Here is a 20,631-nt window from a genome sequence, read left to right on the forward strand (position 1 = left end):
TATATATATATATATAAATCCATATTAGGTACCACGGGTCTGATCCATGAAACCATCCGACCAAAGAGTCAAGCTTGCTCCCTTCACAGTGTCGTCCAAGGTGTCCGTCCCCTACGGTAGGTAACAAGGACTTAACAGCCATGCCCGCAGCCACGCCGTGCTGATATGCTGAGATGGACAAGCTCTCGAGAACACCGCCCACGCCACTCAATAAGCTACGAGGCTCGATCCACCAAGCAACGTTGGTTCTTTTGTAGTCGCATAAAACAGTCTGCCCGGCAGTGCATGTAGAAGGAGAAACAAATCGACCCGAAATGCAAATCAACCTGACCCAGCCAGCCCAGCCCGCGTGAAAAAAAAAAGAAACAAAAAAAAAAAAGAAACAAAAAAAAGAAAACAAAAAAAAAAGACCATGGGGGTATCGTCGTTACCTCGTACGCATGAACGATGGATGCACCGTTATCCTCCTTTCCCTTCCGTCTCTCACCCAGCCTTGTTGCTCATGTCCGTAGCCCGTCCGTGAACCCGTCCTCCCATGCCTCCCTTTCTAGTCCCGAGCCCTTGCAAGCCCTGTCAGCCATATACTATGCGCCCTTTGGAGTGCCATGCCTCTCATGAACCGAACCCAACCCGAACCCGAACCAAAATCAAACCAAGCCAACCCATCGGAGACCGACCGAAATGAAGCAAGCAAAGAAAAACAAAGAAGCATGCCCGGCCCCGTCAACAACACGGCCCTCTCCCCAGGCTCTGCCTCGATCCGCCACCGGTGTACCCGTTATCCACCGTTCCTCCTCCTCCTCCTCCTCCGCCACCACCGGGAATGGGTCCAAACCCCGATGAAAAAATCCAACTTCTCCGATCCCTCCCAACCCGAAAGCTTCCCCGAGAATCCCCATCAAAAGCGCCGCCGCCACCCCCCACGCCACCACCATACCCATACCCATACCCATACCCATGATAATAATCCGCCCCCTCGGCGCCGTACCCCCCTCCTCCTCCTCCACCCGGCGTCATGCCCCCCGGCGCGTCCGGCCCGCCGGCCTCGCCCCTCGTCGCCGCCAGCACGGCCGCCTGCATCCTGCGGTTCTGCTCCACCAGCTTGCGCGTCACGACCCGAAACACCTCGTCGACGCCCTCGCCCGACTCGGCCGAGATTTCGTGGCACGCGTCCCAGCCGGCCTCCTGGCCCCAGAACCCCGAGGACCGGTGGCTGCTCGGGCTGCGGGGCTCCAGGTCCCTGCCGCCCAAGGGCGCCAACGAGGACGGGAGGTGGGTGCCGCTCTGGTGCGGGGTGTGGTTGTGGTGGCGATCGTCGGCGACGGCGGCGGCGGAGGCGGCGGCGGCAGAAGCCGAAGGGGCGGAGGTGCCGGCGGTGGGGATGGGGAGGGAGAAGTTGGAGAAGAAGAAGCCGCTGCTGCTCGCCGCGGTGGCGTTGACCCGGTCGTTGGAGGCGGCGGCCGATCCTCCTGCTCCTGATCCTCCTGCTCCTCCTCCTCCTCCTCCTCCTCCTCCTCCGCCGCCGCCGCCGCTGCTGCTCCCGCTGCCGGGTGGGAAGCCAGCGCCGCCGCCGGGCGGGGTGCAGCCCATGCCGGGGTTCAGGTTCTCTGCGACGTACTCGATGCAGCGCTCAAAGGGGACCTCGCGGCGGGAGGGGTCGCGGGCGACGATGTCGGCCTTGGTGCCGACGACGTGGAGGACGATGTCCGGGGGCAGGTTGCGGCGCAGCTCGGTCAGCCAGACGCCCATCTCGGCGAAGGACTTTGCGTCGGTGATGGAGTAGCAGAGGATGCAGGCGTTGGCGCCGCGGTAGTAGAGGCGCGAGATGGAGCGGAAGCGTTCCTGTCCAGCTGAGAAGAGGGGAGCCAGGCTGTGAGCGTCGGCACGGACCAGGCTCGACAACGAAGAGACAAGAGAAGAGCGGGACGGGGAAGAGGGCCAAACCCATACCGGTATCCCAAATCTGCAAGCGCACCAAGGTGTCGGTGTCGGTGTCGACCACGCGCTTGGTCAGGAAGCTGGCGCCGACGGTGGACTGGATCTGGGAGGGCGCAAAGGTCCCCTTGCAGTAGCGCATGACGAGCGAGGTCTTGCCGACGCCTTGGGCGCCGAGCACCACGATCTTGGCCTCGAGGACCGACGGCATGGCGCGAGCTGCGGGTGGCGATGCGGGCGTTTTTTTTTTGTCGTTTCGGAAATCGAAACAAAGGTCGAGCCGAGGGTCGTAGACGAGAGACACACAAGAAGAAGAAGAAAAAGGAGAGGGCTCAAAAGAGAAACCGACGAGGAGGAGGAGGAGGAGGACGAGGCGAGCTACGCAATGCGGCGCGATGCAAGCGATGCGCGCATGCAAAGGCGGAAATGCATTTACCTCGGGCAACAGCCCTTTCGTTCTATTGTTGAGTGCCCAGCTATTGTACGCAGTAAGGGAGACGAAACAAAAAACCAATAGGAAAAAAAAAAAGTCAAGTCTGTATAGGAGGGTTCCAGTGATTTGTGGGTGGATGCCCTGTCGATCCCTGCCTTGTTGTTGTTATTATTGTTGTCAGGTTGTCAGGTTGTTTTGTTTTTTTGTTGTTGGTGGTGGTTGTGGTGGTGGACAGGTTGCGGCCGTTGATCCTGAAGGGGGGGCGGGGGCCGGCGGGGGCCGGCGGCTGGTGGCATCGCATCCACGGGACCCTTTCAGCGCCTGCGGTCCAGGGGGGCCCAGGAGGGCCCAGGAGGGCTCAGGAGGGCTCAGGAGAGCTCGGGGACGGCTTAGGAGGTCACGCTGTTGAACATGAAAGGCTTGGCAGTGCGTGGCTTGGGGTTTCAGCAGAGCCGCGGCGTCGCTGAGCGGTGCTGCTGCCGCGGTTCGTCCGACCCCCAGTGAGTGACGTCACCTTTTCAGGTTGGGCCGGGGCACGAGGGGGGGAGGGGGCCACCGAGCACATGATGGTGAGGATGAAGATGGGTGGGTGGCAGGTCTACCGATGACATGGTCATAGAAGCTACCTAGGTACCTCGCCTATCAAGTACCTAGCTGCGTAATCTGTATAATACCGTGTGCACACACCGGATGCCAGTTTGCCTGTCAACAAAGCGTGGCTTCGGCATACGCGGACAGGAACGCAACCGGGCAACAATCGGATGGATCCATCGTGCGCCCCATCGTCCGGGCCGCAAGTTCAAGAACGGCTCCCTATGCCGCAGGGCACGGCCATCTCGGCAAGGGAGGCTGTTTCACCAAGACTGGATGCATTCAGTCCCGCCCTCATCGGCGATGCGCGATGCGAGGAGGATAGGAAAAAGGGACTTCTCGTATCGGTAGACAAGGCTGGACTCCCATAGAGTTGGCAAAATCTTTCTATAGTATATCCAACTCCAGGCAAAGGCTTCTGGTCTGGACCCCTTCTCCATCTACCACCCGATATTCCAACGCCCACCGCGCACCGCCCGCCGCGCTCCCGCCTTCCCTTCCCTCCCCTCCTTCTCACAGCTTGGCCTTCTCCGTCGCCGTCGGCCTCTGCGCCGGGCTCGCCAGCGGCTCGTACACGGCCTGCGACAGGCCGTCGACCGGCGGCGCGGCGTGGTTCGCCAGGCTCCTCGCATCGACCAGCGCCGGGGTCAGCTCGGCGATGGACCTCGCGCCGAGCAGCCGCATGCCCATCTCCATCTCGTCCTTGAGCAGCTGCATGGCGCGCTCCACGCCGGGCTGCCCGTACGCCGACATGGCGTACAGGAACGGCCGGCCGATGCCGACGCCGCGGGCGCCCAGGCACAGCGCCTTGAGGATGTCGGTGGCCCTCCGGACGCCGCCGTCGACGTAGACCTCGATCTTGCTCTCGAGCCCCAGCTCGCGCAGCACGGGCATCGTCTCGGCCAGCACCTCGACGGCCGAGCGCGACGAGTCGAGCTGCCGCCCGCCGTGGTTCGACAGCACCACGCCCTGCACGCCGGCCTCGACGGCGCGCACCACGTCCTCGACGCGCTGCACCCCCTTGAGCACGATGGGCATCTTGGTGATGGACCGGAACCACGGGATGTCGGCCCAGCTCAGCGACGGGTCGATGAAGCTGCTGATGGCCCGGGCCGCGCCCTGCGACGTGTCGGTCGCCTGCCCCTCCTGCACCTTGCTCCCCTGGTCGGTGAACTTGAAGCGCATGTCCTTCTCGCGCCGGCCCAGCTGCGGCGCGTCGACCGTGATGAAGAGCGCCTTGCACCCGCGCCGCTCGGCGTGCTGCACGATGCGCCTGGTCACCTCGCGGTCCTTGTTGACGTAGAGCTGCAGCCACTGGACCTGGCCCGGGGCCGCCGCGTCGACAATGTCGTCGAACGAGCACGACGCGAGGGTCGGTATCATCTGGATCACGTTGTGCTTGTGCGAGGCCCGCGTCAGGACCACCTCGCCTTCCGGGTGGCCGAGCTTGCCGAGCGCCGTGGCGGTCACGTAAAAGGGGATGGAGCAGGGCGTGCCGAGCATGGTGGTGGACATGTCGATCTTTTCGACGTCGATGAGGATGCGAGGGCGGAACCAGATGCGATGGAAGGCGGCATGGTTTTCGCGGAGCGTCTGTTGGGCGAGGGGCGGAGGAGAAGCCCAGGTCAGCGTGCGAAGCACGGGAAAAGGGTCAGGCGTACAAGAACCAAAACGGACATGGGTCTTACGATTTCATCATCGGCGGCGCTCGAGTAGTACCCCCACGCCGTCCTCTTCATGACCCTCTGCGCGACGGCCTCGAAGTCGAGCAGGTTATAGCACTGGTCGAGCGGAGGCATGTGCTGGATGCGAAGCTGGCGCTCCTTCTCCTCGGGCGACTCCTCGTGCTTCTCGACCGCCACCGTGCTCATGTCCACGGGGCCCTTGTGCTTGGACTTGGGCAGATACTTGTCGAGGGTATCTGGCGGGTGGATGGGGTCAAACGCCTCCGTGGCATCCTTGCCGGCGTACTTGAGGATGATCTTGGTTCCTCCGGGATGTTCTGGGAGAGGAGCGTGTTAGCCGGAACGATGCTCTCCCTGGATATGGGGATGCAAACATACCGGGCAAGAATTCCGTCACATCATACGCTTTCCCCTGTGAGAGCGGTGGGCAGCCGTCAGCGCCGGCCGAGGCAAGGTACGATGGGAGGAGCGCGTGTCAAAGACGGACATGGACAATCACCCAGCAGTCATCAGCCTTGTTGTGCTTTGCCACCTCGGCGCCTGTCAGGAGCGCCATGATGATCTATCTGTCTTGTTTCTTGAGCAGAGTTTTTTGAGATGAGAGTGAGATCGAGGGTGTGTCTGCTGGATGAGCCGAGGTTGGGGATGTGTTGTGTTGCGGTTGAAAGCCCGGCAGATGGCGAGACGCAGATCAATGCGAGGAGTCTACTTCGCAGTGGTTTATGATCGAATTGGGACAGAAGAGAGGCTACAAAAAAAAGAGAGATAGAGAGAAGGTTCAATTTATCGTTCAAGCTCAGGCGAGTCCCTTACAATGATGAAGGATGTCGGCTCTCTGTGAGTTGATGTTTTTTTTTTCTTTCTTCCTGGATCAGGTCAGCTCACCACCACCTCCGTGGTCTGGTTGTTTGACTCACGCTAACTAGCGCTAGCCAGCCTTCCCCCCCAGGCCCGAAGCCCGCGGGTCAAGGACAAGCAACACAAAGTCCGGCCAGGATGCCAGTGGATGCCACGCTGTGGGGGATGTGCGGCGGCGGCCCCACAGTGGCGTCACCTTTGGGCCGAGATATCGGACGAGCGCTGCCCGGTAACGAGGACTACGTCGTGGGCTGAATCAGGTAGCTACCCGACCTGTACCGTACACTCATAGTTGTAACTACTGAGCGCGTCACCATGGAACTGGAAGTGTATTGAAATGCAAATCTTTCTTCAACCCAACGCCACGCCGACACTTTCAGTGAATACGTCCTGCCTTGCTTGGAATGTATGACGGTGGATGCATTGTCAATGTGGACAAATGCCTGACCTACCGAAATCAAGACTCCTACTGTGTAGACGTCCAGTTTGCCAGATGATGGACATCTTATCTTTGTACGTATACCTCCGGTGAGCGGTCGGCGACAACCTCAAACCCCTTCTCCCTTCTCTCTTCTTCAACACCAATCACGTCAAGTTCTCATGACCTCGTCCCCATCCGCCCCCCCCCTCCTCCTCCTCCTCCTTTCTTTGATCCTATCCTATGGCTCCTCGCCATCCAGCCTAGCTCTTGGCCGTCTTGGTCTTGTTCGCAGCCGTCTACCACCGCCCAATGTTAGCTCTTGTCAAGGCACAAGAAAAGAAAACAAAAAAAAAAAAAAACCACTCACCTCAGCAATCAACGCCCTCCCGACCTGAATCGCCTCCTCCACCCCATTCTGCCTCGTCCAAAACTCCTGCTCAGGCCTGTCGTCCTCCTTGGCGACAAGCCCAATCGTTTCAGCAGCGGCACCACCGCCGCCGCTTCCGCTGCCACCATAAAACACATCCCCGCCAGCCGCCGCCATCCTCTCCAGCAGCTGCTTCCTCATCGCGAACCTCTCTCGCTTCTCCTTCTGCAGCCCCGGCGAATCCAGCCGCTTGACCACCCCGCGCACGACAAGCTGCACGGCCAGGTACAGGTGTTCCGCAAACACGATCGAAAGCAGCAGCGCCCAGCCGCGCGCCAGGTCTAGAATCGACCCCGTGTTCCCATCGCTCGCGTGAAACAGGTACACCAGCGCGGCGCTCGTGATGCTGCCCAGCCACGACAGGAACCCCAGCGCGTTCAGCCACGGCCCGATCGAGTCGGCGCGCCAGGGGATGGGCCGCCGGCACTGCGTGGCGATCTTGACCGCGTCGGACCGGGCCTCGACCCAGTTGTTGACCAGGAACGAGCAGGCGGTGAGGGGCCAGACGACCGAAAAGAGCGAGAGGTAGCCAAACTGGATCACCATCTCGCGGTAGTCGATGGTGACGTCGTACTCGTCCAGCTCGGCCTGGTCGCGCACGCGGCGGAGGAACTTGGCCTCGTCCGGGTGGTCCTTGGCGAACGTCGGCGACGCCGGGCCGCTCTCGGTCTTCTCGCCAAGCTCCGACTGCACCTTGGCGACCGTCTTGAACAGCTTCTGCTTGACGTAGGGGACGATGACCTCGGTGGCCAAGTTGACAATCTGCGCCGTGACGGTGAAGTAGATGACCTGCTTGGTCAGGCGGCCGGGGTTGAGCTCCCAGCTCTTGGTCGGCAGAGGCTTGCCCTCGGCCGTGAACCGCTGCGCCGTCAGCCGGAAGATGTCCAGGTAGGGGACAAGCACCTTGGCGAAGGGCACGTAGACGAAAGCCGTCAGGAAGATGCCCAGGTAGGACGTGATGAAGTTAATGACAAAGACCTTTTGCACGAAGGAGGCCGTGTGCTCTGAGGGGGAGAAAGGCTGGTGTTAGCGGCGGCCGGGCTCAAATCAAGGGGCACGGTGAGGTTTCCTGTACCGTCATGGGTCTCGTAGTTTTCCATCTTGGTCAGCTTCTCTGCCAGGCGGGTGAGCAGCGTCGTGAGCGTGGGATTGAAGATGGTAAGGAGGATGGTTGGCAAAAAGGTCTGCCGAAAGGGTTGGTCAGTCCGGCCAAGCTCGCCCACGTCAAAAAAAAGAAAAGAAAAAGAGAAAACGCCTGTCCGTGCTCACCAGGTACTGCTTGAACGGCCCGTTGTAAACCTCCGTGATGAAGATCTCAATCGCGAAGCAGCTCGCTATCAACCCACCCAGCGCCGCCACGCAAGCCGCCGCGAAGGGCACCTGCAGCAGCTGACGCGCGAGCCGCTTGTACGGCGAGTACAGCTTGACCACCTCGCCCGTCACCGGATCGACCCCTTCGCGGTCGAACCGAAACTCGGCGCGCGGGCGCTGGATCCGGCTGACGCCGCGCACCCCCCACTGCACGGCCAGATCCACCTCCTTGGACTTCCAGTGCTCAAAAAACACCACCGCCCACAGCCCGTTCACCAGCGCGTACACCCACGAGCACGGCCCCAGCACCAGCCACGCCGCAAACCCAAACGCCGCCGGGAACAGCAGGAAGGCAAAGTACGACCGCAGGAACGCAAAGTAAAACGCCACCCGCTCCCCGAACCGGTCCCGAATCTCATCGATATCGCCGTCCTCCAAAGAGTACTTGGTGCTCCACCCGGCCAGCCACCGCCGGTTGAACGCGTGGTCGTGCAGCGGGAACACGGCCTGCACAAACTTGTTCACCGGGCCGGGCCCCTTGGGGCTCACCCCCGCGCCCCCCTCGTTCTTGGGCTGCGTGATGAGCGCATACGCCAGGCGCAGCCTCTCGGCCTCGGTGACGGGCTCTTCCTGGCCAAAGTAGCGGTCCAGAGCCGCGGCGCCCTCGGCGGACGAAATCGACGACGGGACCGGGGGCGCGGCGGGCCGCACGCCGTACAGCCAGTCCTGGACGCGGGCGCGGTAGATGTGCGAGTGGAGCAGGCGGAGGGACGCGATGCGGGTGAAGATGAGGAGGGAAGCAGGGGCGCGGCCGCGGCGGACGCTGGTTTTGAAGCCGGCGGTGGTGAGGGAGGTGAGAAGTTGGGTGAGAGCGGCTTCGGCCTCGGCGGGGGATTCTGGGGAGGAGAGAAGGGGGGAGGGGTTAGTTGCGCGCTGAGGAACGAGGAGGGAAACAGGAGCAAGGGAAAAAAAAAAAAAGGGGGGAGTGAGGATGGGGGTAACGAACCTGTTGGGGGAGTGACGAAATGAATTACATAGTCGACGCTGACGATTGAATCAGCGCTGCTAGTTCCTGGAGCATAAAAAGGGGGTAGGTTGCTCACTCAAAGTTGGAGCGAGCCCGTTGCTCGCTCTCGGCCGTGGATCCGGCCATTGTGCCCAGAAATCAACCCGTAGATGGTCTAGGTGGCGTGCATGAGAGTTGCAACCCCTACCAAAGCTGCTAGGGGAACGGCAGAAAAGCCAGCGTGAAGCTTGGTGCAATGGTGCTGGCGGACACCGTTGTGGTAGTGGTGGTGGTGGTGGTGTTGAGGAGGGAGGGAGGTGGAGGGGGAGGGAGGAAATGAGGACCTAACGACGTCACTCCACTGATCCACTGATGGCCGGGGGAGAGGGGAGCAACCCCGGCTCAGCTGAAACCAAGGCGCTGCCCGTGGATCCCAAGCTGCCCGTCATTATTAGGGGCTGTTAGGGACGGGCCTGGCATGACCCCGCCACGGTAGTACTGCGTACGTACGGGAACTTCCGATCGACCCATCGTCTGTGAGTGACCTACCACTGTGTGTATGTTCACAACCACCCCGGGAAAACGAGAGATTGGGTCTCGATGGTCTCCAAGCGTATCAGGCATCAAGAGGGCCCACCCTCAACCAAGGACCGGAATCAGCAACCTGGTACCTAGGTACCGACCTGAGGTATCTTAGGTATGCTCCAACCCTGAACGAAGACTGTTCATGACCGAGTGGTGCTAGGTGCAGGTGGTTTCTACCTTGGCGGATACCATTCGGGCAGTCGAAATGTCTAGTTCGTTACTGGATTGCTGTGTAAGTCAGGTCAACTGCCAACCGAGCCATGGGAATTATGGGAGTTTGCGCCAATTGCATCGACAATCCCGAATCCATTCAAGCCACCAGCTCTATTCAGAAAGCAAAGCCAACCAACACAACCTCGACCCTTCAACCACGACGCCGGCTCAAGCCTCGCACACAAAACCACCCCGCTCGCACACCCCGCGTCTCTTCGAGACCACGCTAAAACCAGGTACTCTCACTCTTCTAGATGCTGGCCCTCCTTGGCGCCATGGTCCTCCTCAGGTCCTTCTTCCCCTTCATCACCTCCGCCGCCGCCGCCGGCAGTTCCCCCCTTTCTCTCATCCGCTTCAAAAACTCCTGCCCGTACCTGTACCCCACGTCATAAATCTCCATAAACTTTCCAAAATCCAACGTCCCGTACTCCACCACCGGCGGACGCATGTAGACGCACCCGGGCAGGGTCTTTGCGCGCTCCAGCTCGCTGACGCTGCTGACATACGCCAGCCGGGCCTGGATCTCTGCCAGGGTCGGAGGGTTGGGTATCGACGAGAACGGGTTCCACCGGTTGAAAAACGCCCAGACGCCCGAGAGCGAGTCGCCAAACGACTGCGGCGTGTCGTCGTCCTCGGCGCCCACGTCCACGGCAAAGATGACGTCGGCCCCCAACGAGCGCATGTGCGACACCGTCAGGTTGTCGACGTAGCCGCCGTCGAGCAGCATGCTGCCCTCGTCGCACAGCGGCGGCAGCAAGCCCGCCAGGGACATGGAGGCACGCACGTACCGCCAGGCGTAGCCGCTCGTGTGGTACTCGGCGCGGGACTTGGAAATGTTTGTCGTGTTGCAGTAGTAGTCGAGCCAAAAGTCCTCGATCTGCGTGTTGCCAAAGGCCTTGAAGATGCCGCGGTTGAACTCGTGGCCCGTCGTGTACGAGGCGGATGGGTACGTCAGGTCGAGCGCGAAGCGCCACATGCTGGCCATGCGACCCGAGAACTTTTTGGCTGCGTTGACGATGGGCACAAAGTCGGCGTGTCGTGCGTACAGCGCCCCGATAAAGGCGCCGATGGATGTGCCGCCTACAATGTCCACGGGGATGCCCTGTTCTTGCAGGGCGCGGATGATGCCGATGTGGGCGATGCCCCGAGCGCCACCGCCGCCTAGCACGAGGCCGACCGACTTACCGCAGAGCCGGCGCGCCAGGCGGTGGAAGTCACTCCCAGAGACCGAGTCTGCGGCGGGGAACTTGCGGCGGGATTTCCGCGACGTGAACCTCTGGTGGAACTCGGCCGGGATGAGGTGGGTGATGTGCACTCGCTCCAGCAGCGTCGGGCCTCCCGGCTTCGTGGGCGGGCGGATCGGCACGACGTCCGAGTTGTGGCTGTATGCCATCTGCACGTGGAAGTGGCCGCCGTTGATCCACACGCGATTCTGCAGCCATTTCCTTGTCAGGCCGGGGCTCAAGAAGCGCTCCTGGTGGATGAGGACAAGGATCTTGCGCGCCGTGGACTTCATGCCGAGCATGAAGCGCTCGTACTCGCCCACCTCGGGCGAGCCGTCAGCCAGGCCCACCAAGAGGACGCAGTCGGCCTGGGAGATGCATGTCTGGGTCCACGGGGCGTTCACATTGGTGTCTGCGACGTGAAGCATGCATTGATTAGTCTCTGGCGCGGAAAAAAACATATCGATTTGCGACGGAAGCTTACCGGCGACGTAAATGACAAGCCCGTACTTCTCCTCCAAGTCGGCAAGGTAATGCTGCAGCTTGAGCTTGCCCATCTTGTTGAAGGCATGCTTGCCGAGGTGGTTCAGCACGGCGGCGCTGTTGAGCGAGGTGGCGCCGTTGGGAGGCCCGACCGTATTCAGAGCATTGAGCAGCTTGTTACCAAACTCAACGACCGGAACGCCGGCCGAAACGGGCAGGATGGCAACGGTGCGGAGGTTGAGCGTCGTGGAGCTCTTGTTGACGGAGCTGCGGCCCGACGAGTCCTCGGGGCTGAACACCCAAGACGGGTCGTCAATCAGGGCGCGCATGCGCGAGGCAATGATCTTGGAGATCTTGATGGTGATGTTCGGGTGCTCCTGGGCCAGGCTGTTGAAAAGGGTACGCGGGAACTTGACGAGCTCCGTGTCGCGGATGGCGTGCAACGTGCCGGGGCGCGACGACTCGGTCAGCACCTCGAGCTCGCCGATGCTCTCGCCCTGGCCGAACTCGGCCCTCACGTTCATGCCGCCGTCTTTGCGGTCTTCGACCAGCCGCAGCCGACCGTTGAGCACAATGTATATGGCTTCGCTCTCGTCGCGTTCGTGGAAAATGACCTGGCCCGCATTGACCTGCAGCCACTCGAGGGCAAAGTCGATGTGCAGGATCAGACGCGGGAGCAGGTTGGTAAGGCGCTTAGCCATGGTTAGCAGCACGATGGGGTACTTGTCCACGATGCGCTCGATAGACGTCTGCGGCAAGAAGCCGACGTAGACGTCCGTCCTGGCCACGACTTCGATGAAGGACCGGTACGACGAAATGGTGCCGACGTAGCCGGCCAGCCCGCCGGGTTTGATCAGAGCCACGCTCCGCCGGGTCCGGACAGGCTTCTTGGAGCTTCCTCCGGGGCCAGGGCTGCTCCCGGAGCGCATCGGGTCCGCCGAGTGGCGTGGCGAGCAGATTGACTGGGCGCTGTCCATCGCGTGGAGAGACGTCCGTCCCCGGGCCTGGACCAGGTCCGAAGGCGGGGCCTCTTCGAGGGTGCACATGTCCAGGAAACCGTCAATCACGTAGTAGAGGCCAGGATTCCTCTCTCCTTGCTCCACCAACACCGACCCCTTGGGGAAGAAGACGATTTCCATCTCATCTCGCATCTCTTGTGCGAGCAGCTGGGGGTTCAGCGCCGTCGCCAACGAGAAGCCGGACGTGATGGAGTCGGTGTCGCCGTCAACAGAGCCATCCAGGCCTTCCATGAAGCCGAAGGGGTGGACCGGCAAGGTGGATCTAGAGCGTCGGTCAAACGAGATGAGACCCGGGGAGGGCTGCGCTGGGCATTCATCCTTAGCCGAGGGGCCGTTGGTGCTACCCGTGAGGCCGATGGATCGAAACACGCATTCCAAGATGGATTCGCGGAATTGATCGTCCTCGCTCAGCGAGTCTCGCTTCTCCAGGGCAAGGTGACCATTCCGCTGCGTCATGAAGGGGTTGAAAGTCCGCTGGGCGAGGGGCGACTTTTGAAAGTCGGCGTGAGGGGAGGGCGCTTGGGGGAAAGCCATGCTCGCCGGGCGGCTGCTGCGGGCCCTAGACTCCCGGGGGTGCGTGACGAGATCCCCAGCGGTGGGAATCCCGACGACCGAGGCGGCTGCGGATGGATTTTGATGCCTTGAGAGGGCGTGCAGGACGGCTTCTTTTCGCAGGGTGGCCTGAGACCGGCGGTGGCGTTGTCCGGCGCTGGGGTTGTGGAGAGCAATGCCCTTGCTGGCATCGGCATCCTCCCCATTCTCGATGTGATCGAGCTCTCGCTGAAATTTATCCTTGAGCCTCTCCAAGGCGTCGCCACGGAGGTGATTCGGTAGCTGCTGCGTGGTGTACTTGAGCATCTGGCGCTCGATCTGAAGCACCTCGCCCGTCAGGCCAAGGTAGCTGTAAGCGGTTGCCAGTGTGACGCGCTGAAACCTGGACAGGATGACGTGCACAATGTGCGCGGTGGCCTTGGGGTAAATCTTAATCAAGCGCCGGAAGGCACTGGCTGGGATGATGGCGATGGTGGTGTCGACGGTGGCCCTGGCGATGATGTCGGGATGGGCGGATGTGGTGGTGGTTCTCGTTGGCACAGGCCGTTTGGGCCGGGCAGGGTTGCCATTGCCGTCGAGCGACATGGCCGAGACGCGAGGCAGGGCGCTGGGGAGGTGGTCAGGCGCGATGCCCTCGACCGAGTTCTCGACGGAGTGGCCAAGCTGCGGGGTGCTTGGCCGCGAGTCGGTTGGGACACGTGCCTTACGGAAGTCGGCGCCGACCCCGAGGCCGGTAGGAAAGAGGGCAGCGTGGGTGGATGCGTCGTCGTCGGCGTGGCGTATCGGGACGTCCTCGGTGAATAAAGACATGATGGAGAAGAGGGATGACATCGGGGCGCCGTTTCTCACCTCCGTAAGCAGCTGGTAGCGCTGCTGGAGATGGGGACCCTGTTCTTCGTCATCGCTTGAGGCCGCCTCGGCGGCAGCAGAACCGACGTGAGAGCTGTGAGCGAAGCGGCGGGAGCAGCCGCTGGACTTCACAAAGATCTCAACCAAGCCGTTGACAACGAGGCAGAAGCCCTTCTCCTCCTCGAGATTGAGGGTCTCGCCAGCGATGAGCTGCTTTGTTTGCATGCTCCTGGTTAGCTCGTGGAAGACGGGCCGCTCCAGGTAGCCGAAGATCTTGATGGCGCTCAGAAACTCGTCAAAGTAGTTTTCCAGGCCTGGCTTAATACCCTCCTCGTGGGTATCGGGGAAGAGGTCGACCTCGGGCTCCTTGCGCCGGGGCTGGGGGGTTAACCGGGCGTAGTTGTTGAGGATGTGGTAACGGACGACGTAGAAGACAGCGCCACCAATGGCCAGGAGGATGAAGATGCTGCCGTCCAAAGTCAGCAGAGAAGCCTCGCAAGTGGCCTGATTGGGGGTTTCGGGCTCACATGGTCCTGGCGCTCATGGTGACGGTCAAGTGGCTCGAGAAGAGCGTGTAGATGATGCTCGGGATCCAGATGGTGACCGTCTTGACGGAGTAGTAGAGAACGATGGAGGCGGACTGCAGGATCCAAAGGACCACCCTCCCAAAGAAGCCGAGCCAGGATGGCGAGGAGTTGGCGGCGACGATGTCGCTGGCGACGGCAACGGCCGACGACAGCCGTTCCAGATGCCGCTCTCCCGCCGCCTCTGTCACGACAGCGACGGCGGTTGCGTCGAGCACCTCCATCTTGACGCGTCTCTCAGCGGGGAGTTGGTTGGCGCTGCTGTCATGGAAGCCAGGCGGCTGGAGGCAGCAGAGGAAGAGAGGCCGGTCGGCGAGACGGGGACACTAGGTAGGATGTAATACTAGTATGTATGGTGCCGTCGACGTTTTGCGCCCTTGCTAGGTGGGTGTTTTAGGTGATCAGAGCCGGCATGTCGGGTTCACCCTGGCTGCGCTCGGGTTTGGTGTTTCGTCGAGCTTCTCTCTTGTTTCGGTCAAGGCAGTGTGGGACTCTGTCGGCACCAAGGCAGAAAGCGCACGCGCCAGGGAATGCAAAAGGGCAGCCAGTCAAGGAAAATGAAAATGCATTGTCATGTTCAGGAAACAATATGGGATTTGACCCTCTCTCCTCTCGCACGTGCCCTTCAGAGACAGGGCTCGGCCGGCCGAGAGCTGTCTGGGTTGGATCAGGTACCTATCCAATCGAGTCGAGACAGGTGCACCGGAAGCCAACGTCTTTCGTGCAAGCTGTTGGAAGGGAGTTGGTTGCGATCAGTGCACCGCTGACGTCGTCAAATGCACCTGACAGTGGGGCAGGGGAGGGCCTGAAAGCACATGCCGGCTGCCGGGAGGTGAGCCGTTGCATGCCGAAAGGTCCAAGTCCCTCCTGGTAGCTTGTGCCACATCTGCCACACTGGAACTTCCCCTCCCCCGCCTCAGCGCCCCACCCCCACCAACCATACCAGCCACAGTTTACTCACCCCGCCGTGGTGCACAGCCAGATTTTTGGCAGTCTTCTGAAAATACTGCGGGCCCTGAGGCGATGACTGTTTCTTTGAGTTCACCTTGACGACCCGCATTTCCGCATTCTGCCACCCACACCTCAACCAGGCTCGACCGATTCTCGGCTTCGTTTCCTCGTTGACAATCGACCACTCCATTTCCATCGACCCGGTCGCCTTCAACCTCGACTTTTCTCGACGAGATATCCTCAGGCGAATCAGCCGACCTTGACCTAACAACAAGACCCGAACCCACCTCCCATAGTTGCCCTGCCTGGGATACGGCACCCCCCCGACAAGATGTCGCTATCCAACTGCCGCTTTTACGAGGAGAAGTACCCGGAGATTGACTCCTTTGTCATGGTCAATGTAAAACAGGTATGCTTTAGCACGAGATAGGCCATCTCTGTTCTGGCTCCCCTGTGCTGCCCGCCGTGCTGCTCCATCAGCCCAGGTGCTAACCGCGTGCGCTAGATCGCCGACATGGGTGCCTACGTCAAGCTCCTTGAGTACGACAACATCGACGGCATGATCCTTCTTTCAGAACTCTCCAGGCGTCGTATCCGCTCCATCCAGAAGCTCATCCGCGTCGGCCGCAACGAGGTCGTGGTCGTTCTGCGTGTCGACAAGGAGAAAGGTTGGCCCCACCTGCCTCACCGGCTGATATCTCGAACATCCCTGTACTAACCCTCTGCGCGAGGCTACATCGATCTGTCCAAGCGCCGTGTGTCGCCCGAGGATATCGTGCGCTGCGAGGAGCGCTACAACAAGAGCAAGATCGTCCATTCCATCATGCGCCATGTTGCCGAGAAGACGCAAACCCCCATCGAGAGGCTTTACGAGACGATAGGGTGGCCGCTCAACAAGCGCTACGGCCACTCCCTCGACGCCTTCAAGCTCTCAATAACGTATGTCCTTTGATCCTCGTGCGTCCTCGGAGAGCCGTTCATTGACTCGTGCGCGGCAGCAACCCCGACATCTGGCAGGACATCGAGTTCCCCAGCGAGGCCGTCGCCGAGGAGCTCAAGTCGTACATTGGCAAGAAGCTCACTCCCCAGCCGACCAAGGTCCGTGCCGACATCGAGGTCACCTGCTTCAGCTACGACGGCATCGACGCCATCAAGACCGCCCTGCGCACGGCCGAGGCCCGCAACACGGCTGAGACCCAGGTCAAGTGCCGCCTTGTTTCTCCCCCTCTCTATGTGTAAGCGCCCCCCCCCCCCCCCCCCCCCCCAACATTCCTGCAGGCTGTTGGACCGCAGCTGACAGCGCCATAGCCTCACCAACACCTGCCTTGATAAGAACGCGGGAATCGCCCGGTTAGAGGAGGCCATCGCCGATGTGCGCAAGAGCATCGAGTCCGCGGGCGGCAACCTGGTGGTCAAGATGGCGCCCAAGGCCGTCACGGAGTCGGACGATGCCGAGCTCCAGGCCCTCATGGAGAAGCGCGAGCGCGAGAATGCCGAAGTCAGCGGCGACGAAAGCGTCAGCGAGAGCGACGAGAACATCCCGGAGACCGTTTAGAGCGGCGGATGGGCCAGTGCTCGGGGGAAGGAGAGCAGAGGAGAGGAGAGGCGTTGAGCGGGCAGCTCGCTGCCCTACATGCCTCGGTGTTTGGGGGGTCAAGGATACTCGGCGAGCGTATTGGGACCCTTTGGGTGTGCTGGCGTCAGGGATCAAAACATGAATCTTGGTAGACGCGGTACTAGCTATCTGGAGCTGCTGGTAAATAAAATGGGAACGAACAAGACTGGTAGTGCTGGGGGTTTAGTTTTGTTTGCCAATGTGCAAGGTTACTACGGTCTCCGAGGTTCTCCATGCATCAACCGAGGGGCTTATCACCCGATTGTTGCTTATCGGAGCTCTGGTCATTGCACTCATTCTTCCCTTTAACAACCTGCCCATTCCACCTGATGTCAACTTACACCACACTCCACCCACGCTGCTCACCTTCAGACTCTTCTGACCCTCCGCCCAACGCATTCCGATGGCGGCGCGATGGGCATCCATGTGGTCCTCCGCCGCCAGAGGAAGAGGACTCGGCCCGGGTCGGGGTAATTTCCTCCGGCAGGTGTCTCACTACCTGATCCAGTACGCGACCTGGATCCCGCCGCTCATTTGTTTTAACCTCTATGTCGCCGAGGTCACGTTTATTCGGGGACCGTCCATGTACCCGTTTTTTAATCCGCACTACAACGAGTCGTTGCGGCAGGACCTGTGTTTGGTCTGGAAGTTGTATGCGCAGGAGGATTTGAGGAGGGGGATGATTGTTGTTTTCCGGTCCGTGGCGTCTTTTCTACCTCTCGCTTCAAAGACCATCACGGCCGAAGAACGCTGGGATGGTTCCTCTGCAAGACGCTCTCGCTGACCAAACGGACAGAAAGCCAAGCGACCCCACAAAAACCAGCGTCAAACGCATCGTCGGCCTCCCCGGCGACGTCGTGCGCACCCGACCCCCCTACCCCTACGAGCATGTCACCGTGCCCGAAGGACACGTCTGGGTCGAGGGTGACCACGCCGACCGCAGCCTTGACAGCAACGCCTACGGGCCCATCTCGGCGCGCCTCATCACGGGAAAGGTTACGCATGTGCTTGCGCCGTGGGGACGTGCGGGGCGGGTGAAGTGGTGGGAACACCCTCTGCGGGAGGGTGTGTTCAGAAGTATGTAAGGGTGGAGATAGAGATGGAAGAGGGAGATATTCTCTCCTTGCCTGCTGTTAAGTTAGGCAGGTTGGCATTGAGACATGAGGAGAAAAGGTTTCAGGGCGCGGGATGTGGTCGGTATTATCTAACTGTATATTTGAGGGTGACTGGGCGGGGAGGCGAGTGTGCATATCCACTATTAGATCCTGGGTCCGAGGGTTCTGTGTGTACGAATAGTGTGCTCTGATGTGATACCTCTTGTATTTGGAACGTTTGACCTATGATGGACTGATTTGATCATTCTCATCTCCCTGCGAACTTGGTGGCTTCCTGGAGCTCTATGATGTCTTTAGGTCCTATCACGCCGAGGTCGATGCCAGGGCACACTTCGTCAGGGTTAGCTGCGGGTTTGTTCGATGCCCGTGGGACCGAGCCCAGGGTCCAACCTTCGAGAGGGAAAACCATGAAGAACGAACTTCCGGGGGCACGGGCCACGCCACGCGTTTCGCATCGGGTCCAGTCGGCGAGGGGCCCGCCGAGAAATTTAAACCTGCATTCAAGAAACCTTTGCGGAGGACCGGCGATACTTTTACCGATCGCACCGAAAACAAGACCCGGCCTCTTTTTTTTTTCGCGGCACAGCACATCGCAGACGCCCGTCTCCCTGCGAGCAGCCAGGGCGGGCCACGACCCTCTTGTCTTCGCTTCCTCGTGGCTGGGGCGATGGTGTTTGGCTCCGAGACGGCCAAGCAGATCTCGTCGACACCCTCGCCCTCGGCCTCGGATCCCCTCCCCGCCGTCGCTTCCGCCGCCGGCCCTGCCGCCACTGTTGCCGCCCTCGATGATAATGGACATGCGCGCCTCCCGCACATCTTGTCGCATGCCATCGCCGCGTCTTCCGGAGCCGAGTCTTCGCCGCCGCTGCACATCCAAAGCCAGAACCCTACTATGATATCCCAAGATGGAGAAGTTGAGGGGCGTCTGCCTTATCTACACGTGGGTCCCCTTCTGCTTGCATGGACGAGACGCCAAGCGCCCCTCTGACACAGGGCCGTGATTCCTTAGTGCATGCTCGCCGGCGGGCTCGGCGGGTCGACGGGCGACATGCTCATGCATTCGCTTGACACGGTGAAGACACGGCAGCAGGGCGACCCGCACATCCCCCCGAAGTACACGTCGCTGGGGTCCTCGTACCTCAAGATCTTCCGCCAGGAGGGCATCCGCCGCGGTCTGTACGGCGGCTGGGTGCCCGCCCTTGCCGGCTCGTTCCCAGCCACCTGCTTCTTCTTTGGCAGCTACGAGTGGAGCAAACGCAAGATGCTGGACTGCGGCGTCCAGGAGCATTTGGCGTATCTTCTAGCTGGTTCGTGCGGCCGAGTACCGAGGCATGGGGTTTCTCGGCTGGTTGGCTGACTTTCTGCCAGGAGTCGTCGGCGATTTGGCGGCCTCCGTCGTCTACGTCCCTTCCGAAGTCGTCAAGACCCGCCTGCAGCTCCAGGGGCGATACAACAACCCGTACTTCACCTCGGGCTACAACTATCGAGGCACGACCGACGCCGTCAGGACAATCATCCGGACCGAAGGGCTCTCCGCCCTGTTCTACGGCTACGGCGCGACCCTGTGGCGCGACCTGCCCTTCTCCGCCCTCCAGTTCATGTTTTACGAGCAGAACCAGGCGTGGGCGCACAAATGGAAGGGAAGCCGAGATATCGGGTGGGAGCTGGAGCTTCTGACGGGCGCGGCGGCGGGCGGCCTCGCCGGCACCATCACCTGCCCGCTCGACGTCGTCAAGACGCGCCTGCAGACCCAGGTTCACCCGGAGGCCGGCGGGCTCGCCAGCACGGCGCCGGGCGCCGAAGCCCACCCTGCGGGCGCCAGCAATGCGGACGTCCACGCCAAAGCCGCCGGCGCCGCCGAATCGACAGCGTCGAAGCTGCAAAAGCGGTTAATATCGACGTCCTCCCCATCCACGCACACCCCGAAGCCCGGCGCCGTCACGCTCGAGACATCATCCATGATCATGGGGCTCCGGCTCATCTACAAGACGGAAGGCCTCGCGGGCTGGTTCCGTGGCGTGGGGCCGCGGGCCGCCTGGACGAGCATCCAGAGCGGATGCATGCTGTTCCTGTATCAGTCTATCCTGCGCAAGCTTGAGATGTGGCTGCCGCAGGAGAGGCGGGAGCTTGCCTAGCGAGGGCAGCGAGCGACGGTTACAATGTATCCTGGAACTTTGAAGACACATGGCCAGGAGTGTATTTTGCGTATAAATTGGGGCACGGTGTACAATGTCTTGCTTGTTATGTGTGGAACAGCATAAGCGGGGGAGGGGGAGGGAATCTTCCGAGGCGTTTTGGTGCGGGTCTGGGCCGGATAGACATGTTAGAGAGATTACCTAGACGTGTACATGTAGAAAGACACTCTGCTTCTCCTTGCTGTCATCAGGTGAGGGACGGACTATATAATAGAATACATTTCAGCCGTCCTCAACCAAGGAGAGACTGGCCGATTCGAATGCCATGGGCCGTCATGCCCATGACCCCTCCGTCGCGTCCCGAGCCGTCGGTGGTTGGCCCGGAGCTGATGTGGGGCTCCGCTGTGGAACCCCCCTGCAACCTATCAATCACCATCAGATCATTCTCCAAAAAAAGGCCGAGCCGCAACGTCCAAAACCTCACTTGAACTCGCGCACTCGGAGCCCACTTTTTTCTACCAAACAACGCCCACCGATTGCTCCGCCAAAACCGACGACTTTTACCGACCGTCCCCGAGATGGACCGCCGCCATTGAGCCTTGGAGGTCTGCACAACCGGAGACCGGAGACCGGAGAGGCC

General features: G+C 60.9%; 7 protein-coding genes across 7 annotated transcripts; 3 read left to right on the plus strand and 4 right to left on the minus strand.

Moving 5' to 3' along the window:
* Positions 1-547: 547 nt before the first annotated feature.
* VTJ83DRAFT_4837 (uncharacterized protein) lies at positions 548-2,146 on the minus strand (the record flags this gene model as incomplete). The annotated part of the gene is made up of 3 exons (XM_071011370.1): positions 548-560; positions 938-1,850; positions 1,951-2,146. The coding sequence occupies 3 exons, from the start codon at positions 2,144-2,146 to the stop codon at positions 548-550; spliced, it is 1,122 nt and encodes a 373-aa protein (XP_070866287.1).
* Positions 2,147-3,472: 1,326 nt separating this feature from the next.
* VTJ83DRAFT_4838 (uncharacterized protein) lies at positions 3,473-5,200 on the minus strand (the record flags this gene model as incomplete). The annotated part of the gene is made up of 4 exons (XM_071011371.1): positions 3,473-4,552; positions 4,648-4,961; positions 5,023-5,056; positions 5,132-5,200. 4 exons carry the CDS (start codon positions 5,198-5,200, stop codon positions 3,473-3,475), a joined length of 1,497 nt encoding a protein of 498 aa, XP_070866288.1.
* A 983-nt stretch (positions 5,201-6,183) lies between these two features.
* Positions 6,184-8,814, minus strand: VTJ83DRAFT_4839 (uncharacterized protein; the record flags this gene model as incomplete). Its single annotated transcript, XM_071011372.1, has 6 exons — positions 6,184-6,219; positions 6,291-7,354; positions 7,426-7,534; positions 7,620-8,557; positions 8,668-8,705; positions 8,765-8,814. The coding sequence occupies 6 exons, from the start codon at positions 8,812-8,814 to the stop codon at positions 6,184-6,186; spliced, it is 2,235 nt and encodes a 744-aa protein (XP_070866289.1).
* A 901-nt stretch (positions 8,815-9,715) lies between these two features.
* VTJ83DRAFT_4840 (uncharacterized protein) lies at positions 9,716-14,399 on the minus strand (the record flags this gene model as incomplete). The annotated part of the gene is made up of 3 exons (XM_071011374.1): positions 9,716-11,100; positions 11,173-14,057; positions 14,119-14,399. 3 exons carry the CDS (start codon positions 14,397-14,399, stop codon positions 9,716-9,718), a joined length of 4,551 nt encoding a protein of 1,516 aa, XP_070866290.1.
* Positions 14,400-15,457: 1,058 nt separating this feature from the next.
* On the plus strand, positions 15,458-16,681 carry VTJ83DRAFT_4841 (uncharacterized protein; the record flags this gene model as incomplete). Its single annotated transcript, XM_071011375.1, has 5 exons — positions 15,458-15,535; positions 15,632-15,794; positions 15,858-16,065; positions 16,125-16,361; positions 16,435-16,681. 5 exons carry the CDS (start codon positions 15,458-15,460, stop codon positions 16,679-16,681), a joined length of 933 nt encoding a protein of 310 aa, XP_070866291.1.
* A 463-nt stretch (positions 16,682-17,144) lies between these two features.
* VTJ83DRAFT_4842 (uncharacterized protein) lies at positions 17,145-17,826 on the plus strand (the record flags this gene model as incomplete). Its single annotated transcript, XM_071011376.1, has 2 exons — positions 17,145-17,437; positions 17,538-17,826. 2 exons carry the CDS (start codon positions 17,145-17,147, stop codon positions 17,824-17,826), a joined length of 582 nt encoding a protein of 193 aa, XP_070866292.1.
* A 697-nt stretch (positions 17,827-18,523) lies between these two features.
* On the plus strand, positions 18,524-19,991 carry VTJ83DRAFT_4843 (uncharacterized protein; the record flags this gene model as incomplete). Its single annotated transcript, XM_071011377.1, has 3 exons — positions 18,524-18,796; positions 18,866-19,163; positions 19,225-19,991. The coding sequence occupies 3 exons, from the start codon at positions 18,524-18,526 to the stop codon at positions 19,989-19,991; spliced, it is 1,338 nt and encodes a 445-aa protein (XP_070866293.1).
* Between the last annotated feature and the right edge of the window lie 640 nt (positions 19,992-20,631).

The sequence above is a fragment of the Remersonia thermophila genome, chromosome 4 (genome assembly GCF_042764415.1).
Source record: "Remersonia thermophila strain ATCC 22073 chromosome 4, whole genome shotgun sequence".
Taxonomy (NCBI): domain Eukaryota; kingdom Fungi; phylum Ascomycota; class Sordariomycetes; order Sordariales; family Chaetomiaceae; genus Remersonia; species Remersonia thermophila.